General features: G+C 40.7%; 1 protein-coding gene across 1 annotated transcript; it reads left to right on the forward strand.

Annotated features, from left to right (window-relative positions):
* The first annotated feature begins 8304 nt into the window (after nt 1-8304).
* LOC115789613 (macrophage mannose receptor 1) lies at nt 8305-17951 on the forward strand. The gene is made up of 31 exons (XM_030743096.1): nt 8305-8326; nt 8455-8601; nt 8689-8823; nt 9288-9445; nt 9593-9737; nt 9840-9894; nt 10017-10083; nt 10293-10426; nt 10515-10558; nt 10687-10860; nt 10944-11098; nt 11208-11321; nt 11437-11552; nt 11876-12030; nt 12114-12319; nt 12409-12586; nt 12690-12914; nt 13059-13228; nt 13321-13391; nt 14047-14147; nt 14251-14370; nt 14646-14783; nt 14877-15031; nt 15148-15247; nt 15386-15621; nt 15944-16127; nt 16270-16518; nt 16650-16829; nt 16958-17014; nt 17588-17724; nt 17816-17951. Exons 3-31 carry the CDS (start codon nt 8808-8810, stop codon nt 17858-17860), a joined length of 3885 nt encoding a protein of 1294 aa, XP_030598956.1. The 5' UTR covers nt 8305-8326; nt 8455-8601; nt 8689-8807; the 3' UTR covers nt 17861-17951.
* Nucleotides 17952-18076: the final 125 nt, after the last annotated feature.

Consider the following 18076-nt stretch of genomic DNA (forward strand, 5'->3'; position numbering starts at 1 on the left):
AACCAACATACATGCATACATGATGTCCAGCTTCACTGAATAAAAGGTGGACATCCATAAAGTTATTACAGCTGAATGAATCAAAATCAAAACAACTATACCCCCAACACAGCAGCATTAGGAGTCTCCTCTGTTGTAGGTGCTTTATCTAACAATGTTTGACATGAGGACCGCAGACATTTGCATTTGATTTTGTTGTTTCAAAATGTTCTTTGATGCTCAGGTTGGTGCAGTCATGCCTTACCTGATTGAGACAGCTACATGGGTTTCAGGTTATTTCTTTCCCCTGTTGACATAGAAAAGATTATTTATGATTTTATGTCCTCCAAACTTGTCTATTGCAATGCAGTTTATTCTGGTTTCTGATGGGCAAAATGATCAGTGGCTGCAGATCATTCATAATGTTGATGCCAGGCTTTTAACTAATAATAGAAACTAACACATTACTCTCATCGCTTATGCCCTAATTTACTGGCTACTAGTGAATGTTTGATTCATTTTAAGATCTTACTCCTTGTTTTTAAAATAAATAAGTGGCCTGGCTTCAACCTTTATTTGTTATCTCCTAACTGTGTGAGATTTTCTGGCAGAGTACTAATGTTCTAAAGATTCAATATAGCAGTGTCTTTGGTTTAAAATTCCTACCTTAAATTAACTTTAATTATGTAACTTTTCACAATTGATTTTGTATTTTTTGTGTTTACATTAGAAGTTTAGATTTATTTTTTAATTTGTTGTGGCTTTTGGGTTTCTTTAAGCACTTTGTAACACTTTGAAATATGATCCATAAATGTAGAAGTAAAAGAATAAATGTGAATTTGATTGCAAATTTGAGTTTATTGTTTTGTAACATCCCATTAAACCATGTTAAAAAGTAACAGTTCAAGGCAGAGGTTTGGGAGTACATATAAGTTTATTGACAGTTAACATGTGGTTGTTTATAACCTATGTATTCTGGACTGGTTTAAGATGTCAAATGTGAGGTGTGTTCTCTTTCCCAAAGCTCCAAATAGTTGCATGAAGCATTTTGTCTGAAATCTGGCGTGTTTTCATTTTTATATATGAGAAACCAATTTCACACCATAATTTTACCCATTTTTGGCATTTTGTGAAAATAAATGGCACAAATCAGTTTAATCAATTTAAAAGTGTATACATTTGAAATACATTTTATTCATACTGGAGTAATCGGTTATTTTTCATAAATAAAGGTTTTAGCTAATCGTCTTAACTGAAATATTAATATAGAAATTACCTTAGAAAATAATAGATTTTTAATTGTAAAAACAGTGTTTATTACTGGTAACTGTTATTTAGGATAATACTGTACCACTATTGTTTTGGTGAAATCAAATTATTGTTGATAAATAAAAGAAGATAAATAAAACCTGTGTTTTATTGACCTACAGTAGCCGACTACTGCAGTTTTTCATTGTAGAAAATGAGTGAAAAGGTGAAGTGGTTGTCAACTCTGTTTTACTGCTTTCAGTCTTTGGACCCTACGAGACTGTTGAAAAGAGGCAAACCAAAGAGAAGATGCTCAGAGATCACAACACTTGGAGCCAGAGAGCATCACTCACACATTGCCAGGCTCAGGAGAGGTTAGAGAAAAACTTTACACTTGTAGGATGTGCAGAAGCGCTCCTTAAGGCACCAAAACATTTTTAAAAAATGAACAGACAAAGAATGCTTCTGAAACTGCTGAGCTTTGCTGCTGTCCTTGCTGGGGGTAAGTCAGGCTTTTACATTTTAATAATTTTTTTTTTTTTTTTTATTGTGTGTTTGACAATTTTGTTTTTATTTTTTTCTCTTCATTAAAAAATGTGCCAATCAAAGAAAGTAATGATGTTATGTTTCTATTCATCAGAAATATGGACTGCGAAGTTTTAATCCATAAGCTCTTCTGATGTAAGGTAGCTGTAGGGCATAATAATTACGTGACATGTTTTGTGCAATTTCAGAGAAAAAAAAATTTTATGACGTGCAGGCACGAGAGGTCCTGTGACAAGTCTCATGAAGAGATTTCCAAATTCAAATTTGAACACTTATAGTGGTATATTTAACCACAAATATTGCAGAAGAAGCTGCACTTATATCTTTAATCTTCATTGTTATTCTTTATTAGTTCATGGTTAGGATTAGTTTAGCATCTGATATCTTCTTATGGTCACTAGATTTGTGCAAATCATGTGATTCAGTAGTGTCTGCATAGCTGATAAAGTGAAACATTTACTCAAAGATTTTTGTGAACTGACTGAAATGGCTGGACTGCAGCTCTGTCATGGGACTTTTATGACTGAATAGTATTCAGCTCATCAACTGGGCCAGTTATGTATTTAACAACATAGTAAAGTAATCATATAGTATCTATAGCATGAGCTCTTATAATAATTCACCTGGATTCCTGGTTTCAGCAGGGGTGAGTAGAAAAAAAGAAAAGATGAAAAGTAAAAACTGGAACATCAAAGTGTGTCTTGTGTGGAGCTGAGTTGACAGTAAGATGACAGTGATTTTTCAGTCACTGCAGTCATGCACCAAAACTTCTCTATTGTATTTTTTGCACATTAGAAAATGTGTTTCAAACCATTTTAAAACCTCACTTTATTGTGACTAGCACCTAGTGGTCTGAAAATAAAAACTGCAGCTCATTCTTCAAAGCATCCTTGATTAGCGTTCTGGCCAAGTGCAGAGATCACTGATGTCTCATAAACAGTATTACAACACGACAAAATAGGAGGATAGTGTATCGATGTTTCCATGGCTGGATATGTGCTGGATCACATTCTAACTTTCCTGTGTTGTTGTTGTGTTCTTTCATATTTTCAGCTCATAGCCAGTGCCAGTCAGGCTGGAGGGAGTATGAGAGCAAATGTTACTTCTTTTCAACTGATAAAAAGTCATGGTTGGAGGCCAACGCATTTTGTCTGGGGCAGAGCAGCAACCTGATGAGCATTCAGGACATTCATGAGCGGGTGAGAAACAAACACAGAGGATATACAAATTACAATACAGAGATTCAGTAAATGTTCTGGTATCATTTCTCACACTGTGTTTTTGCATTTTCATGTCCTATTTCCAGTTATGGGTGAGGACACAAATCAACTCAGAGATCTACTGGATTGGCCTAAATGATCGCACCGTGGAAAATGTCTGGGAATGGAGTGATGGGAGTCCTTTTATAGAATACCTATCGTATGTAATACATTTAATACTTAAATAAAGTTCAATTTATCTTATCGTGTTTCTCTTTTCAGTTAACACAACTCCTGTTTCTCATCCTGTAGGAGCAAGGCCTCCTTATGGTGCTATTCCTTATGCGAATGGAGGCTCAAGGCCCCCCTTTTTCATAGTTCCTGATAATTAAAAGGGAGGACGTATAAATAAAAAGGTTAATAATAATCTTCTCACTCCTGTTTCAGATTCTGGATGTCAGGCCAGCCTGATGACTGGAATAATGATGAGGACTGTGGTCAGGTGGTAGGATCTAACTCTGGACACTGGAATGATGAAAACTGCAATACTAAAAGGAAATACATCTGCAAGTACATCAACTGTAAGTAAGAGAGTACAATGAGGAAAATTAGTTTGAGTGTAGCACCCAAACAGGTCTTACCACAGAACTTAGTCTGTGACATCCACACTTGTCAAATTATTCTTCACTATAGCACCTTGAACATATTTTCTCTCCTGCTCCTCAGCAAATCCTACCCCACAGTGTGACTTAGCTAATGGATGGATGCAGTCTGGCTCAAACTGCTACAAGTTTAAGTCAGACACACGGAAGAGCTGGACATCAGCTAGGCACGACTGTGTGGTGGATGGAGGAGATCTAGTGTCCATTACCTCAGCAGAAGAAAACCAGTTTGTCACATCAAACCTGGGCCAAACACATCTTGACCTCTGGATTGGACTTTCTACACTGGTAAGAGAGACGAAATGTGGCATTAGTAAACAGACTTCCTTCTTTCTGAATTTATATTGACTCATGAGCTTTGTTTCTCTAGAAATGCAATAAGATTTCATGTCAAGTGGAAGAGGGAAACAGTCAGCTTGCCTGGTCTGATACTACACAAGTGGGCTACACAAACTGGGCTGATGGTCAACCTGAAATGTAAGGTGTCATAATATTGACAGCGACCTTTAAAGTCAATATTACTTGAAAGGATCTTGGTTAAAACTTGCCTTTTCCAACAGTGACTCACAGGTTGGCAGCTGTACTGCAATAATCAAGGATACATCAGAATCATTCGGAGACTGGAGGTCCCACGTGTGCAGATATGAGCGTCCTTACATGTGTAAACGTCCACTGAACAGTAAGATTGATTGCTTTGGAAATATAATCTTTATCTTTATGGAATTATTTTTATTTGCCTTCTGCTTTTCTCTCTTACCATTTCCCATTCTTTTTTCCTTTCCCACCCACAGCCATCTGCCCTCCGGGCTGGCAGAGCTTTGGTGGCAGTTGTTACTGGATTGTCAGTAACATCAATCTCTTGACCACCTGGTACGAGGCTGTTACCAAGTGCTCTGATATGGCGGGTCACCTGCTGGTTATAAACAGGTAAGGGAAAAGAAGTTCCTAATCAAAGTGAGACTATTACACTTTGGAATAAGAATAGCTAAATCATCGTCTGACCAATGAAAATATTACTAATTTCATAACCACTAATAAGTTCAGCATGCCCCTTGTGGCCACTGATGTGCATAGTTTTACCTGAAGAATTTAGTTTTCATGATTTCAGGCATTTAGTCACACAGTACTGATTCTGCCATGTTTGTCCTGTTCTTCATGCATAGTCAAGAGGAACAGTTTTTCATTAATGGGAAACTCCCAGACTTTCATCAAGTGGACATACCTGACATCTGGATTGGTTTATCAGGTACTCTATGATTTCATCATCAGCCCGGTCATGGAAATGTGATAAACAAAACCCCCCATTGTTGTCTTATAAATGATATAATTAATGAGACTATTCTCTAAGGTTTTTTTTCTGATTTGTAATATTACCAGATATGGACCAGGACGGAAACTTCAAATGGGTGGATAAAACTGAAATTACCTTCTCAAACTATGGTGATGGTTGGCCTAGAAACACTGAGAATTTCTGGGACTGTGGACAGATCTTTACAGGTAGGGATCTGCACTCATGTTAATAGAACAAGGCTACCATTGTGAGACCAACTGCCACATCAATGTAAGTTAATGTTCTCGTCCAGGAAATTATGACGGCAAATGGGAAACTACCAACTGCTTTAAGAACCTGGGTTACATCTGCGAGCTGACGGGTGGTCAGAACCCGAAACCAACTTCAGCTCCTGGTCAGTCAAACTTCCCATTCTCTCTTTCCTTACTGTCAGACCACAGATTTGTTGATAACTATTTGTTTGCTTTAGATTCCCACTGTGACCCTGGATATTTGTTGTATGGAGACTTCTGCTATCACTTTGAGACCGAGACAGTGAAAAACTGGCAGGATGCTGAAGCTCGCTGTGTCAATGAGCAGGGTCACCTGGTCAGCTTCCGCTCAGAGAAAGAACTTAGTTTCCTGATTGGTGAGCGACTAAGAAAACATATCAACCTATGCTAAAGTGTTTCATTAACACATTTTATCAATTCTGATATGTTTTTGTCTAATATTTTGATAAGATATATTGTCTTTATGCAGCTCACATGCCGGGGGATGCCTGGGTGGGTTTGAATGATATCGATAACGAAAACCAGTTTGTGTACACCGATGGAACAACTGCAGTAAGTGCTAAAGCCGGAACACCCTGTTTGTCACCAACAAATTAATTTCCAAATTATTTTGTTGTATTGTGTAAAAGTTTTAAAAAATCTATAAATAGTTATCTTGGGATGATCCTCTATCCTTATAATATTTTATGGTGCCAAAATTCTTCTTTTTGACTATGAAAATTCCCATTATGATGTGAAAATCCTCACGGTTTTACTCAATCTCAGGATTTGCTTCCATGGGCACCGCACCAGCCAGACAACTTTCAGAATGAGGACTGTGTGCACATCACAGGAACGAATCACCTCAATCCCGGAAAACTCAACGATGATTTCTGTACTACCACGAGGGATTATATCTGCAAAAAAGGTGGGAGACGCTCATTTGTCTTGCTTAATCTTTTATTTATGTACCTCTTGCTGAATCATTGTTATACTTTTAGTTATTCCTTGTCTTGTATCTCCGTAGCCAAGGGACAAGGGCCTCCTCCACAGCCTCCAACATCTGGACCAGGTCAGATGACAAGACCGACCTGATGATGAAATGCATTTATCTGCATATGCAAATATGTGAATGACTGTGTTTATTACAGGATGGAATGATAAATGTGGTTCTTGGACGGCTGATCCTTTTAACGACTACTGCTACCTGTTTAACTACCTGTCAATGAGGACATGGGCGGAGGCTCGAGCTGACTGCGTCAACCAGGGGGGAGACCTCGTCAGTATCACAGATCCCTCTGAACAGGCCTTTATACAGGGTATGACCTTTACTTCTATGTTCATATATAGATTTTTTTTTTTTCTCACTGATTTTGAGTCCAGTCCTTGTACTTGACCATCTTTAGAAGAATGATTGTTAAGGCACTTAGCACAGACATACAAATCAAGCATAAAAGGAAGGATGATGATGATGATGATGATGTGTCTACACATAAACATTTGCCAAAGATAACAGTTTGATGGGCATAAAATTGTATTTTTGCACCAAAAAGGTGATTCCCAAAGAACTATTAACTGAAAACTTGGCAGATCTCGGCATGGTGTGCAGTGTCCTTAAAAAATATGAGGAATCTCAACAAGTGGAGAACAGAAGTGTCAGGCTTGAAAGTCATGGCCTTAAGAAATAGGAACAAAGGGAGATGCCTCTGGCCCTTCACTTCGTCCATATAGTGTTCAACTAGTTAGCCTCATCAGAAATGGTCTCAGTGGAAGGATGGCTGTCAAGAAGCTATTCTTAAGAAAGGAAAACAGGGAGGAAAAGCTGAGGTATGCCATATTACACAAGAACTGGACAGAAAATCAGTGGCAACAGGTCTGTCCAAATCTGAAATTTCTGGTTCAAATTATCATTTATATATGGAGGAGGTCAAGAGAACAGTGAGTGTCTCCATCTGTACACGGTGGAGGCTCAGTGATGGTTTCAGGCAGTGATGTTGGAGATCGTGTCAAAATTGATGGAATTATGAACTCAGAAAAGAACAATTAGATTTTGATCCACCATGCAATACCATCTGGAAAGCATCTGATTGGCAGTGGCTTCATTTTGCAGCATAGCAATGATAGCAAATGCACTGTCAATGCCATGAAAGCATACCTGGACAGAAAAAGGTATTACAACAGTGTCCCTAGCAGTGTCTTTTGCGATGGTACCACTAGTGGGCACCAAATACATTTTTTTCAAATCTTGCATAACATCTTCAAAGAGTGACTGGGTATGGTACACTCCAAGACACAGTAACACCATCTGGGTGTGGCTGGTGCAACAAAACACACATAACGGCAACCAAGGAGTAAAAAAGGCTTAAAACTTTGCTTGTGCGGCTGGTGTTTTTATCTTTGCTCTCATACATTTAGAAAGAAATCTGTTATTAATCTTAACTCACTGCAATTTGTCGTTTTGTTGTGTCCTCTCAGCTTTAATCCAGCAGAGTCCCACCGGGATCTCTATGTGGATGGGGGGTCATGACTCTGTCACTGAAGGTGGCTGGGAGTGGACAGACGGTTCTCCATTCAGATACATCCGCTGGAATGCAGGTTAATTAGAGGCAGAATTTGAGGCTTTCTAAATATTTGCAGCTTGCAGATTACCGTCTTGCAAAGAAAATGAAACGTAAAGTGCAAAATATTATTGTCCGTCCTCACAGGAAACCCAGACGACTATTACGGTGAAGACTGCCTGACTATGCTTATTAACAGTGGCTACTGGAATGACGACAACTGTGAGAACAGAAGAGGATACATCTGCAAGCGCAGAGGTGAGAAATGTTGCTTCAAGCTGACACTTGGAAAATGAGGATTTGACAATTTTCAGATTGTTGATAGAGGTTTACTTTTTCAGGAAGAACACCTGAGCCTCCTCCACCTCATGATGGTAACAGTGATACCTAATTTGAAACAATAAAAAGGTAACATGTTCATTTTGCACAGCAATAATGCATCAACTTTTTATTGTAGGCTTTATGACTGGATTGGTATGCCAGGGCTACACCGCGGTCCTTCACTGTCCACATGAAAGTGTGATTAACATCCAGTCTGCTTTCTATGGACGAAAGCGTGACGACATCTGTCTACACCTGGGTGAATCAGGAGGTGATGCTGCACATTTGTCACAGCAAATACAAATGCATCATTTGATTCTGTTATTTTATTTTTTAAATTTATCTGCAGGTACTTGTAAATCAACTTATTAAGTAAATATTGATTTTACTATTCCCTAGGCAACTGCACAGTAGAGGGCATCCTTCCTTACTACAGAAAATTGTGTGACAACCATCCTTTCTGCTTTGTGTATGCTCACGTGGACGTGGACCCCTGCCCCACTGTTTCTAAATATCTTGAGATTATCTACAGCTGTGAACAAAAAGGTAACTACTTCTTCACTGGTTTATTTTACTGCTCTTGAATTAATGCAATTACAGCTTCAGGCATTATTTTGTGCTTCGAATCCTCAGTGTGCCTGCACGGCTTGGGTCTTGAACATGGGAACATTTCAGATGCCCTGCTCTCCGCTTCCTCTTCAATCGGCTCCTTCACACCCAACAGAGCTCGCCTGAATGGAAATTCCTGCTGGATGCCATCAGGAAACGGTATGCACCAACCCAGGGGATCACACATCCATGCATTCACTTATCCTGTTCAGGGTTGCGGGGGAGGCTGGAGCCTATCCCAGCTGACATAGGGCAAGAGGCAGGGTACACCCTGTACAGGTCCCCAGCCTGTCACAGGGCCAACACAGAGAGACGGACAACCATCCACACTCAATTTAGAGTGGCCAGTTAACCTAATCCCAGTAAGTGCATGTCTTTGGAAGGAAAACAGAGTACCCGGAGAAAACCCACCCAGACACAGGGAGAACATACAAACTCCACACAGAGAGAGGGAGGCCTGGGCAAAGGTGGAGTCGAACCCAGGCCTTCCAGATGGTATCCTAACTGTGAGGCAGCAGTGCTAACCACTGTGCCACCCCACTGTGATCACACATATAGAATAATATTTGAGTTGGTAGCTAAAACTTGACCCTTTACACTATATGTCATGTCTCCTCATACAGCTGCCTCAAGCTGGATTCAGGTAAACCTTGGCCAGACCAGAAAAATAACAGGGATCGTAATCCAGGGTTGCCCACAGAACGATCACTGGGTTACCAAATTTAAGATTCAGCACAGCATGGATGGATTGACCTGGACTGCCTACACAGCTGATGGGGAGGTGAGTAAAATAGAGAGGGTGAGTCCACCTTCCCGTGGTTTGCCACCTGCCAAGCATCAAACATTATGGTTTAACACAAAACTTGGGAGATCTAAGACAGGTTTGCTTGTTTAAATATTCATAACAACAATTCCCTCTCATTTCCAGTTTTTCCCAGGTTCAGTAGACAGAAACACCCCTGAAACTCAGCTGCTGGGGAAGCCTGTGTCAGCTAAATTCATCCGCATCCTTCCACTGGAGTTCAGCGGTCAGGCAGGACTTCGCTTTGAAGTCTTAGGATGCACGCCTGACTGTAAGAAAACTCTCTTACTAACGTTATCCCAGATTCAATCCTTTAAAAATACAAATATATATTTACACTGTTTTTCAATACAAATTATCTCTGGTTCAACAGATGCAGTTACATGTGACAGCAAGCCCAGCTTCAACTTTGCTAATGATAAAATGACGTAAGTAAAAACTGAAATATTTGCTACAAATATTTTGAAATAAAGTTTCATTTATAGCTTGCTGTGTTATTGTTTGTTATTCAGCATACATTTCTATATCATGACTTTTACATGTCTTCCAGTGTCCACTGTCCAGCAGGCTGTGCCAAAGCTGATTACACGGTGTATGGCACCTCAGTATATCGAGGGGTATGTAAATATATTTAAGATTTTTTTAAAGATTGTTATGTGTTGTATTTGTTGGCATTTTTGCTGCCCTCTCGGCCACATCTCTCTTGTAAAAGAGATTTTAATCTCAATGAGACTTTTACCTGGTTAAAGGATAGATAAATAAAATGTATTTATTTATTTACTGTGTGACTGAATATGTGATTCTCTCTGTCTTCTTTCTTAAACAGGACTCAAACATCTGTGCGGCAGCTATCCATGCTGGAGTGGTGCTGAATGACCTCGGAGGAGACTGCACTTTGTTGAAAGTCGAAGGACAGAACTTCTACACTGGATCCACAAGGAATGGCATCACCTCGCGGCAGTGAGTAGATGAGTTTTCTAGTTCAATCTCTTTGTCTCTTTTGTCGGGCAGTCCAGAGAGGCTAATCCAATGCCTTTACTTTCAACAGATATAATGGAAACTATGCTGTATCTTACACTTTTGCAGATGGAGGTAAGTTGCCATGCATTGATTCCTTAATTTCTTTCAGTTTCCACTTTTTTATTAAATAATAATGATTCTGTTTTTAATTCTATTCTGCATTGCTATCCTGTTGTTTCTTACTCCACTCTCTTCTATAGAGCTGAGATGTTCAGGACCCGACTGGTATGAGTTTGGAGAGTTCTGCTACAAACCTTTTGGAGACAAAAAGACATGGCACGATGCTAAGGACACCTGTAGGGCTCTAGGTGCCGAACTTGTGTCCATCCTCTCAATGACAGAGCAGAGCTGGCTGGAAAGCTACCTGTACTTGGGTATGGATTTTGACAAATAGAAAGAGGTAGATGTTGATGGTTTCAACCCTTTTGCTTTCTCATGTCATACTTTTTCTTTATAGCCACCAGTGACATGTGGATTGGTCTAAATGACCTCTTTTATTCCGGAATGTTTACATGGTCTGATCAGCAAATTGTGACCTTCACGTACTGGGCTCCAGGGGAACCCAACAGCCATGATGGTTTTAGTGAGGACTGTGTTGAGATGTTGCACCAGGTGAGAAACCTGAAAACCCTTGCTGGTAAAAGTGAGAAACATTTTGTGAGATTCTCGTTCCTTGCAGTGATTTGTGGTCATTTTGACATTAATTAAAATGTTCCTCCAGACTGGCCGATGGAACGACGTGACCTGCACAGAACTCAATACCTACATTTGCAAAATGCCCAGAGGACATTACCCAGCGCCCTCTGTACAACCCACTGTGTATGGATGTCCTCAGGTGCGACATATGTCGAGTGAATGCCAGATTTTTCTGTCTTTTCAAATTTAAAGCGAAGCTGCAGAAGTCACAATGCCAGATGTGTAATAAAGCAGGTTTTTGATGCATGTGTCAGGGCTGGGATGCGTACGGCTACTCCTGCTACTGGATGGAAGAGACGACCAGGAGCTGGTCTGATGCTAAAGCGTTCTGTGAGGGGCAGGATGCCGTCTTGCTGCACATCGGAGACATGTGAGTCACATAAAATATATCTGAATAACAGGTCAGTAGATGTCTGTCTAAGGGTGCCATGCTTATATCTCCAAACTACAGATTCTGGATCACGAGCCATAAAATTTTATACTTCATGTGCTGTAGTTAATGTCTCCCTTGTGATTCAAAGAATACCTGCTACTTTTTTCTCTGGAATTCAAATCATTACTAAATTATGAAAAAAAAATGTTATTGCTTCACTTACATAGGGGTGAATTTTTCCAGCTCAGTTAGTGTGCTCTAACACTCTTTTTGCACATCATTTTACACATTTCGAGCAATCTCTCTTCCTTTCCCTGCAGCTATGAGCAGTCACATTTTACAGTGGCTCTGTCAGGAAAGACCGGTTTGTGGTGGATTGGACTGCGTGCTCATGGGGGGGCAGGTGGAGGGGTGGACTACATTTGGGACAATGATTCACCTCTCACCTTTACTCACTGGGACAGAAACCAGCCAGGTACTGACCTTAAGCTCACCCTAATGCAAGCTGGATGGGAAAATAAATAACACAAGAAATCCAAATCTCCTTTCTGTGTTTAGATAATGGTGATGGTACTTGTGTGGCTATGACATCGGGTCGGGTTGGCGGTTTCTGGGATGACAAGCAATGCTTGGACAAATATGCCTTCATATGTGAAAAACAGAGACCCGACATCAGCCCGCCCACCAAGGCCCCGACTCCTCCTCCTTCACAGGGCTGTGCTGCTGGCTGGACAGCCAAGCCCCACTTTAGGAACTGCTATAGGGTAATAACAGCACCGAGCTAAACATCTAAAGCTGTGATTATCTGCAAGAGAAGGTCAGTGATTAATTTTCCATGGCTGATTTTCTGCAGCTCTTCCACAATGTGGACTGGTCCCTGAAGAAGAGCTGGGAAGCAGCGCTTGAGGACTGTATCGCCAGAGGTGGTAACCTGGCCAGCATCCACACTCAGGAGGAAGAAGAGTTTCTGTCTCTGTACAGCAAAGGCACAAGCAAGTGGATCGGTCTCAGGCGCAACCCAACAGAAGGAGGTGGGCAAAATATGTGTTTTAAAGACTGGAGCCTGATAAACAAAGCCAAATAAAGTCAAGAACACACACAAAAAAACAACAACTCCTCCCTCCGTTATTGCAGGATATTCTTGGACTGATGGCACACCTCTGTCCCACACCAACTGGGGTTCAGGGGAGCCAAATGACCACGAGGGCCGCGAGGATTGTGTAGAGATGGTGAGCACCACAAATGGCACCTCCTCGTGGTGGAACGATCTCAACTGTGATGCTCATCAGGATTGGATATGCAAGATTGCTAAAGGAAAGGACCCCATCCTTCCCCCTGAGCCCCCCACCCCTGTTCCAGGTAACCTCTTAGCACAATAGACCTGTCCTTCCCAGATTTTGCTTCCATTAAGGATAGAGTAATTCTGATGTTAATTCAGACACTCACAATTTTTTAGTTTTTTTTTTGCAAATTTTAGTTTTTTCTTAATACCTCAAACTTCAGCTCCCGAGTGTGGCTCCAACCCTGGCTGGAGGAAGAACAAAAACATTTGTTATTACTACAATGACACTGACATAGTCGACTTCCACACGGCTATGGCGCGGTGCTTTGCAGAAAAAGCCAGACTCGTGTCCATCCTAAACAGAGAAGAACAAGCATATGTTAACAGCATGGTACATCCTTTTTTCCTCTTTAACTTCTTTAGAGATGATTTATGGTGGAAAAATCAGTGATAAATCTGTGTGATGTTTTGCTGCTCTTTCAGGTGGGGACAGGAAAGATTACTGCAGCCTGGATTGGAATGACAATGTTAGGCGTGGTAAATGGCCAATACATGTGAGTATGTTTCTAAGAAACTGGACCCCAGAAAATAAAATGATAAAAGGGTCATTTTGTGTGTTGTGCTCAGATCAGAACATTTAGGGAGGACAGTATTTAATGCTATGAGCACAGTGCTAAACTTATGTCCTACAGCTCTTCACTGGGTGCTCACTCAAATAAAGCAGACACACATATTTCATGTCCTTAATACTGATATTTTAATTTGACAGACTGGAACTTTAATATTAAAGGTGTGAGGGAGGGAGAGATTAGTTGCCAGTACAAAATATGTACAAGCCAGACATGTAAAATAGATAGCAAAGTTAATTTTTACAGTGTTTAGTTTGCTGTGTTTTAGGTTTTTAATCATATTTCTACACACAAATCAGCTGCTCAGAGCCAAAAAGCATCTGCGTGTCTTTACTCAGCAGTGGGCATACATGGAGTGCTGCAAAATCATAAATTGCTTTTCATGTGTTTTTGCCTTTTTGTCTCTTTTATGTAATTTAAGATCTGTTCCATAACATTAAGAAATCTCTCAAAATATAGCTATTAATGGGACTCAGACACATGTAAAACATAATAAAAAGTGTTATGAATGTCTGAATCTTGCAATTCAAGATTATGCAAAAACTGTACGTTGCCCACAATTTCTGTTTTATTTGCTCAGGTGGGTCGACCACTCCCCTGTGACATACACTCACTGGGCTCCAGGTGAGCCCAACAATGACAATGGGGAGGAGCAGTGTGTGCAGATGAACAGATATCAAGGTACTGAACCTTCAGTCAACTGACAATTAAGACCATCCACACTTTTTAAATAATGCACCTTTTCCAAATGACTGAACTGTACAATATACTCTGACTTGTTAAGGTGGATGGAATGATGCCAACTGTGGTCGGGCTGGAGCAGGTTATGTATGTAAGAAATTCCCGGGAGATATTCACACTCCTCCTCCCCCGACACAGCCCTGGGAGGGAAATTGTCCTGCAGGTAACACACATTTTAAATACAAATTTAACATAAAAATCTGTGTGGCCTGACTTTTTTAAATCACACAGGCTGACTGCAAGGATTCTTGCACCTGAAAACTGCTCCCACCAAACACACCATTTCCTCCAGTTTCAGTAATAATATGATATGGGTTTTTTTTCCCTCCAGTAATAAGAAATAGGCTTATGACTGAGAGCCACAGACAGGCTGATTAAGTCAGATCAGTTTAAATATATCTGCTTATTACTCATTACTACTTTCATCCTTCCCTGTAGGTTGGCTGCGTTTTAAGAATAAGTGCTTCATGTTCAAAGGAAAAAAGCATGATATTAAAGCCAACTGGTCATATGCTCGAAGTTGGTGCAGAGACCAAGGTGGAGACCTGGCAGTCATTGATAACCAGTACGAAAATGGTAAGCTCAGCATATAACCATTAAAAGAACATCATTAGAACAGAGGTTCCCCTCCATAGAGACCGCTTTTTACATTTTGATCCTCTCCTCCAGACTTTGTTGCTAGTTACCTGAGGGACCTGGAGCTCCCCACATGGATCGGTCTGTCAGACCTCTTGTTGGAGAATCAGTACGCCTGGAGTGATGGAGCCAGCCCAGTGCTGTACACTAACTGGAATGACAAAGAGCCTAATAATGCAAATGGAGTGGTGAGGATACTTTGCTTCAGATTATCATTATTTGAGTGAAGCAGCTGGGGAGTTCTGTAAAGTTGTGGGCTCGTAGGGACACATTTAGACTTGACTTTTCTTGTTTTGCTCGACAGGAACACTGTGTGGCGGTGACTCACAGCCCTCTGTCGACAGGCAAATGGAACGATGATAACTGTAATAACAATCACAGCTTCGTCTGCTCCAGAAAGAAATGTCAGTAAACACTCCAGAGATTATTCTTCCTGCTCAGATGCAATTACATTTCACTGACTACAGACATTTCACACACACTAGCTGACACATTACTATTAAGTACTTACTGTAAGTATTCCATATCTCCCTCCACATCAGCAAGCAGTATCAAGCCTCCTCCCCCCACCAAGACTCCCTGCCCAGCAGACTATATCTCCTGGTACCTGAGCTGCTACAAACTGGTGGAGGAGCCAGCGACTTGGGATGCAGCTCAGGCAGCCTGTAAGAAAGAGGGAGGCAACCTGGCCAGCATCGACATGAGCTACGACCAGGCCTTTGTTGCTGGAGCGATCCTGCAGGGAAAAGCTGATGCCTGGATTGGACTCAGACGCAAGGTGCTGTTTAGAGAGAAACAGAAAAGGTTTATTCCCTGTAACATCCAAAAGTCCTGATTAAATATTGCTAAAAAATAGGAAAAAAAAACTTACTCTATAAAATAAAAAATGGTCACCAGAGGCTTAAAAAAAAAAAAAAAAAAAAAAAAAAAAAAAAAAACTTGACTAGTTGTTGATTTAGTCTCTCCATGTGTCTTCTGTTGCTGATGTTTCTTTGCATCTTTAAATGTATGTTTGGAGTCACTGAAATGATGCTTCTCTAATGGCACTGTGTGATGCTTAACAACCTAATTATTAAATCTTATGTTGGCTTGTAATGCAGGACGATGGTTCCTACATGTGGACGGATGGCTGGCCAGTTTTTTTCACTCAGTGGGGACCAGGAGAACCCAGTAACATTAAGGATGAGGGCTGCGTGAGTATGCACGCTTCAAGGATTTTCCACGGGACCTGGAATGACACCAAATGCGACCAAGCTAAACCGTACATCTGCAAGAAAACCTCGGGTACAATCTCGCTCAAAACTGAACTTAGTTTTAGTTCCCTTTAGATTATCAGTTTTCTGTCATTTTTGTTTTGTACCCATAATTAATTTTTAAAACTTTAAGGTTAATTATATCCCCTTCCATTATATAATTTGTCTCTCAGAGAAACTTCCACCCACTCCTGCCCCTGGTGATGGGACGTGTCTGGATTACACGATCCCCTATGGCCGCTACTGTTACTTTGTGTACAACGGTCAGATTGGCTTCTCTTGGCCAGAGTCTGAACACTATTGCCAGATGGGCAGGATGGAGCTGGTCTCCCTTCACAGCAGAGCAGAGGTGGAGTTCATCAGGAACCACAACGTCACCAAATATCACAACATCTGGATTGGCCTTACCAGGGATAGCAACTGTGAGTCCAGAAATGGAAGAAAAGAGACACTCATTGTTTTCACAAGACTACTACGATAAACATTTCAAACATCTCAGGTTTCGATTTACGTGCTGGAAGATTGTGCATGTGTTTTGTTTTTTTTCCTTCAGTTGGTTGGTCCTGGACAGATAAGACATCTGTAGGCTTCCTCAACTGGGCTCCCAATGAGCCCAATGCAGCCTTTCACCCAGGGAACATGCCTGAGAACTGCGTGGAAATGTACCCAGACGGACGCTGGAACGACAACAACTGCATGGAGAAGAGAGGTTTTGCTTGCCGCCACCGTCAATGTAAGCAGTTTATTAATTACTTTTGCTGATATTCTAATGCAACACAGATGTAAGTTAATTTCAGCAGCTTTAATGACTAGATGCGGTAATGATAAGCAGCAGAATAACACTCTGTAAAACTCTTTCAGACTATTCCACAGATGAAAACAAAAATCCCATTTATCCCAGTGATAATTCAGCTGTTGGTAAGTGACAAATAGTTTCTTTACAATGTACCTTTGGTCTGGTGGCGTTGCAGGAATATTAGACACATTTAAAAAAAAAAACAAAAAAAAAAAAAAAAACAGTATTTCAAAGTCAGCCAGTCCTTCCAGACTGAATGCGCTCATCTCCCACTTGGATTTCTGAGTCTTCTGGGACATTTGTGGTACCCAGATGATAACTCATAACTTTGGTAATTCCCCAACTTTTCCTCTGTTGCCACCTTGCAGGCCGATGTGTGGTTTTGAGATACAGAGATGTTGGATGGATGAAATTTTGAACAGTTAATAATGTCCCTGACATAATCATTAAAAAGTGTAGCAATCCAGATTTTTTTCTCTTTTGTTAGTGCCACATAGACCAAATATTTTATGTGCCCAAAATTCCCATCTACCTCAGCCTTATACTGTCTTTAGTGTCAGAGTGTAGAAGACCATTTTCTTTTGCACTGTATGAAGCCGATCAATTCTACATCTACACTGGGTTTGCAAAGAAGAAAAAAAAAAAAAAAAAAAAAAGGGACAATATCCCAGCTGACATCTGCTGTCTCTGTCCAGATGCAGCGTTGATCGCTGGTGCTGTCGTCGCAGCCATTGTGATTGTCACCCTAGTAGTTGGACTGCTGTACTACATCTTTCGCGTGCGTGGCTATAAACCAAGCTTGACGGCAAGAAGCACCAGTAAAATTGATGTGGTAAGTTTTTAAATTGGCCTATGATTGGATAAAAATAAATAATAAAGATATGTGGATGGTCAATACTAAGGTTGTCATTCTTGTGTTGCAGCCTGCCTTCACCAACCCCAACTTCTCAGGAGAATCGGACACATAAAATCAAGTTTTGTACAGCAACACTGACACTTTTATGCAAATCAATAATGCAGTTTAGAAGTATCTGGAATTTTTATACAATTAAATATCCATCCATCTTTTTGCACTTATCCAATTCGGGGGGGGGGGGGGGGCTGCAGCCCATCCCAGCTAGCATGAGTTCAGAGGGAGGGTACACCCTGGACAGGTCAGCAGCCTGTCACAAAGCTAACACAGA

Source organism: Archocentrus centrarchus, chromosome 12 (assembly GCF_007364275.1).
Source record: "Archocentrus centrarchus isolate MPI-CPG fArcCen1 chromosome 12, fArcCen1, whole genome shotgun sequence".
Classification (NCBI taxonomy): Eukaryota; Metazoa; Chordata; class Actinopteri; order Cichliformes; family Cichlidae; genus Archocentrus; species Archocentrus centrarchus.

Bases quoted from the DNA above. Each gene is read 5' to 3' on its own strand.
- LOC115789613 (XM_030743096.1), top strand. The intron at 10,861-10,943 runs GTATGGATTTTG...TTTTCTTTATAG, and splicing joins GGAAAGCTACCTGTACTTGG to CCACCAGTGACATGTGGATT. The intron at 16,519-16,649 runs GTGAGTCCAGAA...TTTTTCCTTCAG, and splicing joins CCTTACCAGGGATAGCAACT to TTGGTTGGTCCTGGACAGAT.